The following is a 12,745-nucleotide window of genomic DNA, read 5'->3' on the forward strand; positions in this document are numbered from 1 at the left end:
GTCTCTGCGCTGTGAACAGAGAGCATGTCAGGGAGGCTGCACACACATGAGATCCATCGCAGGAAGAACTCAGCCTCAGTCGGTGCCTTGTATACAACAGAATCAGCCAAAGCAGAATCACACATTTAAGGCTCAACAGCATTGTTGTTGTAATCCCCCGAAATCCTTCAGTTGTGTTGCTGACTCGCTGATGAGTACATAAAATGCAAACGTCAAGTGTAGTGCTCTCTGCTAGCAGCAAACTTTAAGATCTAATAGTTGCATTCAGGAAAACCTAAAAGCTGGACAGTTCACTTGGTTGCATGCAGTCATAGGGGTGCGCATGGCAAGCGCCTCTCCCTTTCTGGTAGGATTTCTCCTTCAGCTAGAAGCCAATAACACAACCTGCTCTCCATGCCACAAGGGAAAACATGTCAGAGCGGAAGGACACCGATACCTTCTGGTTTGGCTCCTCCTCTAACAGAGACCAGTTCCCCTGCCCGGCCTGTTTACTTAATGTGTGCAGAAGCACCAGGGAAAAGCCAAATAGCACAGCTCCAGGATTATTAAGGGCCACGGAGGGTTTCTGGGAGGAGCAGCAGTCTCCAATAACCAAGTAATCACACGGCTGCCTTAATCCTGTCGCGCTCTCGGAGGGCAGGTCCCTCTGGCGCAGCGCAGGGAGCGGAGGTGTTCATGAAACTGGATAATTAGACTGTACAGTGCCCTGTCAGAGAGCAGACACTTCCAGGGGGAGTTTACACTCAAGCGCACAAAACCCCTCACTTTTATGAAAGGGGGGGGGGGGGCTTTTTACTCTGCTGGATCACAGAGTTCTTCGCCTCGGGAGCAGTTTATCTCATGTCTTTATATAAGAATTAGCAAAAAAAACCAAAAAAAAAACCAAAAAAAAAAAACATACATTGATACTTTGTGGATTGCGTGTTTGACAAGAATTTGACATTAATCCTATATATTAATGGAATACTTTGATACTAAAAGCAAGTTTGGTTCAAAGAAAATGTTTGCATCCATTTCGCTCTGCTGCATTTTATTTTGTTCAGTAAAGATATTTAAATCCAGGGTGAGGCTGCAAATACATCCATGAACACTTAATATTGCTATGAAGACAGTAAATCACTACAAGTCTGAAGGGAGTTGATCATTCCCTTAGAACCTGTGGCTTAACTACAGCAGCTCAGGAAGGACATACTAGGATTTCTTTCCAGATCACTATTTTTTTTATGGCCACAGTAGTTTCTCAAATGGTCGAGATGTGTGATGTGTGAGGGTGTTCCTCTGGCTGCAATCTGCAAATTCGCACTGATATGTCATTAAATCTGACAAATTGCTGATTTGATGCCACGGACGTGAATTGACGGTGGCCATCAGAGGCCAATATTCTTCCAGACGTAAACATGTTTTAATCGGTGAGTGGATCCAGTAGCCTCAGGTGCAGCGATGTCTGCATATCAGGTAACTACTAATGAACGCGTGTATTGCTTCTCTCTATGTGCTTTTTTTAAAGTGTTACTTATCCCAAACGGCGCTCTCGCACCTATCAAACAAAGCTGGTGCTGCAGATTTAAAGCTCGGGTGGTTCTCACTTCACACACGTGTTCATGTGTTCCATCTGACACACTACTTAAAAAAAAGTGGCACAAATATGGCAGCAGCCACATATGTTGAAAGAACATGGAATAAAAATAGAAGTTATTTCAGGAAATCTGAATCTGGTATCGACCAAACGAGTGGTAAAATATCAACATATCAAAAATTGGGCAAAAAAACTCCAATATCATGCATCTCTAATACAGTATATTTCATTTCCCCATCACTGATCTTTATTTTGGCACAAAGTGCACCCTCAAAATATTTTTGCCGTTATATAACTCTCCCTTCAGTGTTTGCATCTAAACATTCTGGGTTTTACATATTTGTTAATATTAAAACAGTCTTTAACCATCTGAGAGCTGCTAAATATGGAAGTGTTGATGGGAATATTTCCAGTCAGAGCAAACACCAGATCAAACTGCTGTCATGCAGAAATGTGCATCAAAGACCCTCTTCCTTAATCTCCTCTTCCCCCTCGCTGCTTTGCCGGCGTGTGACTGCTGTTAACATCTCTCAGTGCAGCTACAGCCACCCTTCATCTGGCAATTTATTACTGACTAAATAATGAACCCGTACTCTCACAGAAGTGTAAATAGTATCAACACACAACTATCGAACTACTGCAGCCGTAGCAACACAAGCAGCAACATGATCTCATCACTGTGGAGAAAGGAAGCACTGATCCTTCCTGTGTCTGTTATCTACTTTGACATGTAAAGCATGAGGAGTACAACTTGCATGGTGTCTTTAGTTTTTCTGATGGGTTGTACTGTCTCTGCAGAGGATCCTGTTTGTATCTCTGCAAGCAAAGGAGAGGAGCTGAACAAAGACAACCCTGCAGCTTCCACCTTCTCTCTGAGCCTTGTCTTATTCTTCCAGAGTCTCAGCTGCAAAATCCCCATCTTGTCTCCTCTAATCGCCCCACACTGCAGCTCCATTTGGCTCTTTAGCCGCATCCAGACAAAGCATTAAAAGTGCTGAATGGAGGAGGGATATATTTAGTTTGGAATATCCACTGGGACAATGAACAAAGGCCACAATTGTGGAGAAAAAATTTGGGGCCAAGTAAAATTTCCACTGCAGAATTATGAAGAAGTAGTTTTTGGTACAACTGAGTGAGTTTTAGCGGACAACCAGACAAGAGGTTGTCTGCTCTAATCTACATGCTTTTTTTTTATTTTTTTTTATTAAACCATTTACATGCAGATACATGACTTTTAATCAGGTGCCGTGTTTTCAGGTCTGTGCACACATCCCCTCCCCAGCAGACAACAGCTGGCCTGGAGTTGACTGAACAAGTCCATTACAGCCAACAGAGTTTTTAACCTCTTGAATTGAAAATCTAATAAGTGCAACTTTGAGAAATCCCAGATGCCAGAGGAATCTGAGACAATATGTTGACTCATACATCTAGCGTGCCAGGATGTGAATCCTACGTTAGTTCTCAGAACTCATCATGCGATGGAAAACTTACCTCGTCCCATTCTGAGGTGAAAGAAGGAGATTTCTCGAGCCTCTTTTTGCCAGTGCTACAGTTAGAAACAGACTCGCTACGGTTTCCAAGTCCCCCTTCCTCCTCGCCAGGAGGCGACACGAGCAAGTCTGAGTCAGACTTTGAGAGGCTGCGTGCCAACTTCAGGTCCCCAGGCGGGCGCATCCGAACGCTGGATCCTGCCCCTGAGTCCCTGTGCTCCTTGTTCACAGTTGCGTAAATTGCTTTTGGATCACAGTCTGTCAGGATGGCGGCCATACTGGGTCGGGTAGGTGTCGGCGAAGCGGCCGAGGCTACCTCTTTCACTTTGGCAGATTTCTTTGCGTCTGGCTGGCCCTGGTTGGGTGGAAGGCCACCTGGAACCCTGAAGGCGTCCTCGCGGCAGTCGATGACCGGAGAAGATCCGTGCAGGAGGCCGGTGAACTGCTCCGGGACACCTGCTCCCTGATCCTGGCTTAGCTGGGAGTTATCTAGACAACGAAAAGAAGTGAAGAAGAGTGAAAGTCAGCTGGGGAAGAAAGTAGCTTGTGAGGGGCTGGAAAGTGGACTTCCATCTGAGGGGCAGATTCTTCAGAGCGAGGCTAATAAGAAACCACCCACACATGCCCTGAAACAGATCTGCAATTGTTTCCTACCAGGAGTGATGGAGAGAAGAGGGAGAGAAGAAACCCAGCAAAGGAAAGGGCGTTTGTTGGATGTCGAAATAACTGAATTCCAAATCCAGCTTGCAGCCGTCTGACGACTGTCTGCTGGTTCCTGCCTTCGAACAGGGAGTTGAAGCGACCTCACTCATATACTTCAGTTTCCCCCCCCCAATATTACACCAAAAATTCCCCCAAGTTACTCAATAAACTCCCACACAAACATAACTTACACATATTTAACTAGATAAACATGCTGCCATACAAAAAACCCCATAAAATATCACTTAGTAGGAGAACTTACTTTAGTAGCCTTCTCCAACCAAAGCAGCTCCTTAATGAGGCTGAAGTGCTATTAAAAACAATTAGATTTTCCTCCTCCCTATCCCGGAGGAATTACCGCCACCTAAGCTTCTTTTCCACAATCAAATCAGCCCGTTTTCATCTATGCTTCAACTTGAAGCAGCCGCCTGAGCTCAGTTTTGTTGTCGTCCTCCTCTGCCTGCTGTTGTCTGCTGAGTGACCCGCAGCCTTCTGTGTCTTCTAGCGTCTAATTCTAGACCCTAATGGTGGTTCAGGAATGGAAATTTGAATCACCCTATCCTCCAGCAGCCAGACTCTTGATAATTAGTCCTGTGACACATGGCGTAGGAAGAGTGTTGTGTGTGTGTGTGTGTGTGTGTATATGTGTGTGTAGTCTCTGCCAGGGTGACAGGGTCGGGGTGTTTGGTGACAGAGAATCTAGGGCAGCGACACCACAGGAAAGTAACGACCTGTTGTGTCGCTTTTTTATTTGTCCTCCACAAAGCAGCTTTGTGCTGAAGCGTGCAGCTGCTGGGCTATCTGTAGAAGAAGAATCACAAGGAGAACCACCGCTTCACCCTTTTCAGGGGCCATTTACGTCGAGGGGAGTGAACCACACAACGCCCTGATCTCACCACTTCCAAAAACACGGGGGTAGGTGGGTGGGAGGCATGTGGTAATTTGTGTGTGTTGTTGTTGAGTGAGTGTACCGTACACATATGTTGAGATCACAGCCTAAAACACCCACGCCCTCCTTGGCAGCTGGGGAGTGTAAACGCCCTATGAGCACATCATATATGCTTCCAATAAGCACACATGGTGTTAACCCTTACAGAGACCACCCCACCGCCGCTGCTTTAGTTAAACAGGGGAAATACGCGCACACACACACACACACAGTCTTATGTTAATGCAAGTCTTACAAATAGAGGCGAGGTGTGTATTTCATTTGGCGACGGCAGTGTGGATAATGCCTCGCTAGTGATGTCATGCTTGGTTTGCAGACGCCGTAGAGGCAGAGCTGGCTGTCACTCAGCACGCCGGATCAGCCAAAGTCAATTCATGTCCCGTCTGCTCTGCTTTTATTCACACATGCAGAGGTATTCCGCATCAGCAAGGATCCTCGGGCCATATTATTGACATGCGGACGTTTACTGTCACAGCGAGTAAACAAAAACCTCTACTGACAGCAGCAGTCAATAGAAAATGATGTCTTATTAAACACAATCAATGCAAAAAGCAAAGACGTAATCGCTCTTTACTGTAAGGAATGGTAAGGATCATAGATCTTCTTCTTTGTCATAAATGTCTTTTGGAACACTATAAAACAAGGAGGTGGATGGGGGGGGGGTTCTGCTGGCATGCTGTACATTCCTGCTGAGAACAGCAATGTGGTTTTTGACAGACAATATACACAGTGATCTTGCTGACTGGGAAAAACTTCCACCTGCAGCAGAGATTGCTGAGGTTTGGTCCCCGACTGTCCACCCTGAAGGGGGGGGGGGGGGGGGGGGGGGGGGGGGCTGGATGGGCAGTCCATGAGTTTCTGAATTTTTTTCATCGTTTTATAACTGAAAAAATTGTAAACTTAACTTAATAATAATAATCTTTGAATTTTTTTTATTTAGAATTGATTTTTTTTTTTTTTTGGTATATTTTCCAGCCTGACATGTTCACAAAGCAAAACAAGTAATTATCAGATTATAAAGATGAGGTTGTGTGGAAAAAGGCACTAAACGTGGGCTCTGAAAGCATAGTTTATGTGGTCTATGAAGGCAAAATCAAACGTATTTTATGGGCGAAACAGGTTCAAACCCCGAAGGATTTGGACTAACACTGATCCTGCTAACTGAAGCCTGAGTCCAACATGTGTCTCTTGAGTTTTTTCAGTTTCTTTGATCAGATCTTGGGTTTGACTTGCTGGGAGTTCTAATTGTGGGAATAAACCTTCTCACTGATGGAAAATGCCATCCATCCATTTTCCTAAACACTTAGTCCAGTCAGGGTCGAGGGGAAGCTGGAGTCTGTCCCAGCAATCATTGGACGAAAGGCCGACAGGTCACCAGTCCATCACAGGGCAACACAAAGAAACAAACAATTCATACTCACACTTACTCCTAGGGGCAATTCAGAGTAACCAATTAACCTAACATGCATGTCTTTGCACAGTGGGAGGAGGCTGGAGTACACGGAGAGAACCCACGCATACACGGAGAGAACATGCAAACTCCACATGGAAAGACCACTGTTCATAATTTATTACCTTTTCTTAGATAAAACAATGATGTGAAATTATGTTTTGTTGCTGCTAATCTGAATCTAAATTTATCCATTTTTAAGATCTGGTAAAGACCATATTGTTATTATAATCATTTTTATTTATTCTGGCCTGATATATAAAAACTTATCATTTAAGTACTTTCTTTTCACATGGCTGTAAAAACTTATGGGCAAATACAAAAAAATGTCTTGTGGAAAATGATTACACGCAATTTTTTTCTACTTTTTTTCCTTTCCGCAATCATTCTCCAAAAATCTATTAATTTGATAAAGATATCTGCGCGTGTGGCAGCAGAAATCCAGCGGCTGTGCTCCTCATCAGCTGCATGCTAGACATATCCAGCTTTAAGCAGCGAACTGGATCTGTGGCGCAAAGATAGTAATGTCACAATCTGATCAAGAATTCTGTTTCATATTGGCAGTAAAACGAGTCTCGCCCTCTTGCCAAAGAAAGTCAATCAGCCCCGCTCCCAACGGGCCAAATCCGCTCTGCTGCCTGAGAATGCCAATTGTGTATTTCCTGACGGGGATAATCCAAGTCAGCCCATCTCAAATGCGTCAAACTCAAATGCGCCTCTCCTATTTCATCATGTTTTGGCTTGCGACTCCCGATTCCAGTGCGTCCAGTCCATCTCTCTTTACACTAAGTGCAGCACCAGCTGCAGTCATTACACCTTATTAGGCAGTTAAAATGTGAGGACTCACCTCCTGGTGCGTGTGGGCCCATCCGCGCAGGAGGGTGCAGACTGTCTTTCGTCTTACTTGCGGCTCTGAAGTCATTTGGGGGTGCGGGCGCTTTACGCTTCGAAACCAGGGAAGAAAAAGAAAAGCGGTTTACATGCAGCTGTCAAATAATTCCAGTGTTAGCAGACAATCCTTTTAGCATTTGCTGTTTCCTGGTTATCCAATTACCCAGACAGACTAATCGCCCATCCAGCCTAATAATGAATTCATCGAGGTACTACAGTGACGGTGGAAGTTTTCCCTACATGAGCTCAGAAGGCGGAAGATTAAGGCACAGATGAGACACCAAGAGGCTAATTTATTATGACTGGACAGCTGAGAGGAGCAACTAATCCAATAAGGGCTTAAAATAAAAGATGCAAGCAGATATATACGGGGGAGCAGGTGGGGTTGTTGGTGGGCGGCAATAAAGATAAAAAGCTGCTAACTGAATAATAGATACGAAAAGGTCATAAAATGAGATGGCAGCAATAAATCGAGTGACAGCTTAAAAAGTGGACAGTTATTGTCCCCAGTTTAAGTTGTCCTCTGCTCTATCTGGGTACAGGACTCAGTCTCAAACAGTGTGGGGGGCATCAGCTTTCTTCATACAGCTAAATGGGGTTGCTTTGTATAGGTCAGTGTGGAAAAGGCCTCAATATAACAATTTTCATTATCATTACTTATAATTGGAATTTTAAAAAGGCAATGCTTGACAAATCTCATATTTTACTCTCAGAGGAAGAAAAACAACATATCAGATGTAGAAAGATTGAACCAATCTGTGGAAAAATCCAGCATTTTGAATGGGATGGAAGCACCAAATCTCAAAGTTGGAACAGGGGAAAGAAAAACTGAAAAGGTAATTGGCAGCGATCAGAAACAACTGCTGGAGTATTTGATGACTAATTATATTGTCATCAGTTCAGTAACATGATTGGGTGGAAAAGGAGCATTTTAAAGAGAGAGCCTCAAGACTCAAGGCACTTTATTGATCCCAACAGAGCAATCCTTTTGGATGTAAATATGGGCAGAGGTTCGCCAATCCATCAGATATTTCTCAGGATTGTGGAACAATTTCAGAAAAATGTTCATTGTAAAATTGTGAGGATTTGATGATCCAACCAGTGTATAATATCATCAAGAGATTCAGAGAATCAGGGGGAATCTCTGTGCACATAGGACAAGGCTGAAGGTAAATGGTGATGCAGGTGATCTTGGGGCCCTCAGGCAGAACTGCATTAAATGCACACATGGTTCTGTACTGGAAATCACTGCCTGGATTCACCATCTATGACCAAAGTTCACTGAGAAATCCACACATGAAAGGTTAAACTCTATCATGCTATGAAGAAGCAGGAACACTTTGGATGTTTAATGACAATAAATGATGCTGAAAGCATCTCTGATAGGGTTGCATTGCTGCTTCTGGTGTGGGCAGCTTCCACAAGTCTGGAAGCTCCATCGATGTTGAAAAGCACAAGGAGTCCTCGACACAGTCCTTGAGGTCAGGTATCCGCCAGGTTTTTGTTTTTTTCCTGCACCAGCGCACCTGATTGAACTCAAATGGATCCATCAGCTTCTTGTCAACCTCATTCAGACTCTCATTCTCAAACCATCTCATTCAGACAACTTCTCTTTCAGGGAAGGCATATCACATACTACATCCTTACCAACAACACGGCTTCACAAGAGAAGAGTCTGGGTCCTGAAAAGACCAGCTTGCAATCCGGATCTTTCAGTAATAGAAAACATGTGATGCATGTTGAGCTGAAATCCTGCATCAGACCAGAATGTGACAACTTTCCTTTCCTAAAACTCCCGCTGGTCTCACTTCCCAGATGTTTGCTGAGGATGCTACACAACAGCAAACATCACCCTGGAACTACTTTTTAAAGACGCGCTGTTGCCAGAACCGAGCGAATATATTCCATGAAAAGATAAAATGCTTCATTATTTAACGTGCTTCTTGATTCCAGGGGAAACTGTGAAAAGAACAATGAAAGCAAGTGGAAATACCTGAGGTAGGACGCTATTGGAAGATGGCGTAGTGGTATTCTCATCTGAAGAGACATTAAACATAAGAGTTAGGACAGGTGGAGGATTGCCTTAATCCATTCAGATAGACAATCTACTTCAGGTTCTAACGGTCAGCAGAGACATGAAGCTCTCAACGAGGAAGCAACTTAGAATAAAATCATGTTTTATTCACGGTGACATTACAATCTACATGTCAGATGGCCTTTAGATTGATGTTCCTGCCTGTTAAACAGCACTGATACGATGAAGCTGTTCTAAAACAGAATAAAACTATTTTTCTCCTTAACAGTGGACATAAAAACTAAGTTATTAATGCTGTCTTTATGGCATAATTCATCCTTAACACTTGTGAAAACAGATTGCTCCTATTGAAGCTCATTCAGCTGCAGGGTCATCAGGAGATCAACATCAACATCTTGGGATCAAAATGGCTTCTGGTTTAACCCAATTTAAGGCAACTACTGGTACGTTACATGTGTGTGCTATGGGCCTGACAATCCAAATTCAGCTGTATTGTTCCATTTGGTCCACAGCAGCAGCACCATGGACTCCAGGAAAGAAAGGATGCAAGGAGTTAATGTGAGACTTGTTGGCCCAGAAATCCTTGCAGACATAAAACAGACTAACTAAAGGAAAAGTATGCTTTATCTTACAATTGCTTCCTCCCTCTGGATTACAGGAAAAGAAAACAATTACCCTTATTGGACTGGGACTCCTGGCCGGGTGGTGGGACTTTGGTCTGTGCAGTCAGCAACAACTCATATGTGTGATCCTCCTCTTCCTCCACTGGCTCTCCCCTTTCATCAATACTGCTGCTCGTATAAAGAGCCTGCAGAAAAAAACAGCAGCAGACAAAGAGCACAGGAGTGAGATGCGCGGACTTCATGTTGAAGGATTCATAAGTTAAATCCTATGATCCAAAAATGTTTTGCCGTTTTCTTGGGTCAGCCAAAGTTTAAACTAAACTCCTTTTTCACTTCGCATCTCCGCTCGTTGAACTATTTTAGCTGTACACAAATAAATAAGTGAGGAGTCATACGACAAGAAAATAATAAAAGAGGTGGTAGCAAAGAAGATCTGGTGTTCTCAGTGATGTGTAAGCATTCGCTGACAGCGCCATCTGTGGTGTAAGATGGTTATTGTTCTTGCAGCTTTGTGAGCTCACCTCGGAGCTCATCTCCTCTTCGTGACCAGGACCAGGGTGTGCCGAGTGGACAAGGCGGTCTTTCTGCAAGTGATCAATCATGTAACACATCAGTGGATGATAATCTTTCTCCATTACAGTAAGACTGCAGCAAAGAGATTAACTGCAGCCCCTCAGCGCGACAGGAAGGTTATATTTCAGTGGCCCAGTCATACACAGAGTGGACAACTAACTCCCTCTAGTGGGGGGTCTGTGTTGCACCAACTGGATAAAAACTGAGACTTGTTCTATGTTGTGTGTTTGAGTGTGTGTGGTTTCAGGTAAACTTCTGCTAACCTTGCCAACTTCGCTGTCTGGCCGTCCTGAGTCCCGGTCAGAGGACTTGCCGCTGGTGAGGCTGTCCAGAGAATGGCAGGAAGTGGCTTCAAACAGCGCTTCATAGGGGCTCTCCTCCTCGGGCCCCGGGGCCAGCCCCGAGATAAGCTCAGTCACCTTATCCAGGTCACCTGTCAAACCAGTCAAAGTGATTAAAGGAAGAACAAAAAAAAAAAAAAAAAACCAACAAAAAAAAAACAGGACAACTTCCTGCTACCTGCTCATGTAAATCTTACCTTTCTTCCTTGGACTGGGACTCTCGTGAGGTGGAGGGATCGGCGGAGGGGGAAGCTCAATATCGGGGGGTTTCCCGCTCATGTGACCTTTAACAAAGAGGATTTTAAAGCTGCTTTTAGATGCAAAACCAAACAGGTATTTCCCATTTGCATACGTGGTCTTTACCCAGAATGAGAGCGGCTATCTCTCTGCTCTTCTGGGAGGGCATGTCTTTGACAGTGTCCAGCGCTGTCAGGCCTTTCTGGTCCAAAATGTTCACATCGATACCTAAAGAAAGGAACAAATACAGTCAGCAATAGCAGCCATCATGTGTTGTGCCATTTTTTGAGGATCTTTAGCAGACATGTGTTGATTAGGAGCAGCGCATCACCTGCACTGAGAAGTTTCTGTACCACTTCGGTCTTCCCGAAAAGGGCGGCTTCGTGGAGAGCGCTGCCTTTCTCCGTCTGACGAGACAAAAATAAAACTAGAATTCAAACAAACCGAACAGCTCAATGCGACACACAAACATATCAGGAACGTTTATGTTTTTTTTCTTCTTAAAATGCCCAGACAATCAAGCAATCGATAATTCTGTTCCAACAACAATACTTGAGTCAGACAATCAGCATACCCCCCCCATTCTGCATCATTACTGATAATTATGCGATTGTAGAATCAAAGCACATCATTTTCCAGCTCATAGGGCCGTGTTAATTGAAAGCTACATGATGCAAGGTCTGAAGAATGCTTAATAGATTCTACATCCTTGATTTAGAGGAAAAAAGGGAGCAGAATGAGGGGGGAAAGTATGTCCAGACAGATGGGAGGCACAGTTTGATGCAGAGACAGAGCCCGAGGGGAGGGCGACACAACCCAGTCTGGCTTTGATACCACAACAGTTCCAATGCAAACTACAAGTTTTACATTTAATCTCATAGCGTTAGTAGGAAGTAGAGCAAGGAAGTGCTGCAAGTACGAATCAAGTTACCCAACACTATCTGAGCCTCGACAGAACATGAAGTAACTAATAAAGACACCTCATAGTTGATGTCCATGCCAGCATCCAGCATCACCTCCACCACAGACAGGTGTCCGTTCCGAGAGGCCAGATGTAGCGGCGTGTGTTTCTTTGTGTTGCAGCTGAGCAGGTTGGGATGGGCATTGAGCAGCAGCTTCACAACCTCCAGGCGGCCGTAGAGCGCAGCCAAGTCCAGTGGGGTCTCAAACTTGTTGTTCCTCATGGTGGGATCAGTCAGCTCCTCCAACAGCAGCCGCACCACCCGGGAGTGGCCGTACTGGGCGGCACAGTGCAGCGGTGTCTCATTATCGTTGTTCTGTTGGAGGCCAAAAAATGTAATGAGAAGCAGCTTGGGAAATGGGCAACATATTTACCGGGAGTAAAGTGGATGCAGTAAGTGAGAACAGAAACAGATTAGCTGGTTGAATCATGTCTGATGAGGAGCAGAGGGGTGACTCAGTGGAGTCATCGTGAGTGCAAACGCATCGGAGCACAGAGACCACCACAGCAGCAGATTAATTAAAGAGGCCATGAAAAAGCACTGACTATAATGTAGCACATAGAGAGGCCCGAGGGGTGGGGTATCAAAGCAGGGAGGGTGGTGCTGTGCAGGATACTGGACAACATGCATGCACTAATACAGATGTTCAATGAGGACGGGGACAGGAAACAGTGAGAGGCGGCAGGAAACGGGCAGGAATTCGATGAGACGTGGGCAGCTTAATGAAAGAGTGGCGTGGTGTTTGAGGAAACTTCATATGACTTTGTTTTCTTTTTTTGTTTCTATTTTTCTTAAAAGGTGGAGTATGTAAGATTTTCAATATTTAAAAGAAATTAACTAAAAAAAATAAGTACAATCATAATTAGATCTTTTTTTTAACATTTTTTAAAACATGTAGGTTCCAGTCTGCCCATAT

At 44.3% G+C, this 12,745-nt stretch overlaps 1 protein-coding gene across 7 annotated transcripts in view; it reads right to left on the reverse strand.

The window, feature by feature from the left end:
- Window positions 1–12,745, reverse strand: part of LOC306755104 (ankyrin repeat and SAM domain-containing protein 1A) — a gene marked incomplete at its 5' end in the record, with an annotated part of 63,958 nt that overhangs the window by 27,466 nt on the left and 23,747 nt on the right. For all 7 annotated transcript variants that reach the window (XM_079239365.1, XM_079239362.1, XM_079239366.1 and 4 more), the window contains 10 exons: window positions 3,068–3,555; window positions 7,015–7,111; window positions 9,052–9,095; window positions 9,769–9,901; window positions 10,238–10,300; window positions 10,553–10,722; window positions 10,828–10,914; window positions 10,994–11,095; window positions 11,199–11,274; window positions 11,848–12,144. In XM_079239365.1, the coding sequence (XP_079095491.1) occupies window positions 3,068–3,555; window positions 7,015–7,111; window positions 9,052–9,095; window positions 9,769–9,901; window positions 10,238–10,300; window positions 10,553–10,722; window positions 10,828–10,914; window positions 10,994–11,095; window positions 11,199–11,274; window positions 11,848–12,144 (1,557 nt within the window). The remainder of the gene's footprint in view (window positions 1–3,067; window positions 3,556–7,014; window positions 7,112–9,051; window positions 9,096–9,768; window positions 9,902–10,237; window positions 10,301–10,552; window positions 10,723–10,827; window positions 10,915–10,993; window positions 11,096–11,198; window positions 11,275–11,847; window positions 12,145–12,745) is intronic.

Source organism: Telmatherina bonti, assembly GCF_933228915.1.
Source record: "Telmatherina bonti genome assembly, chromosome: 4".
Lineage (NCBI taxonomy): Eukaryota > Metazoa > Chordata > Actinopteri > Atheriniformes > Telmatherinidae > Telmatherina > Telmatherina bonti.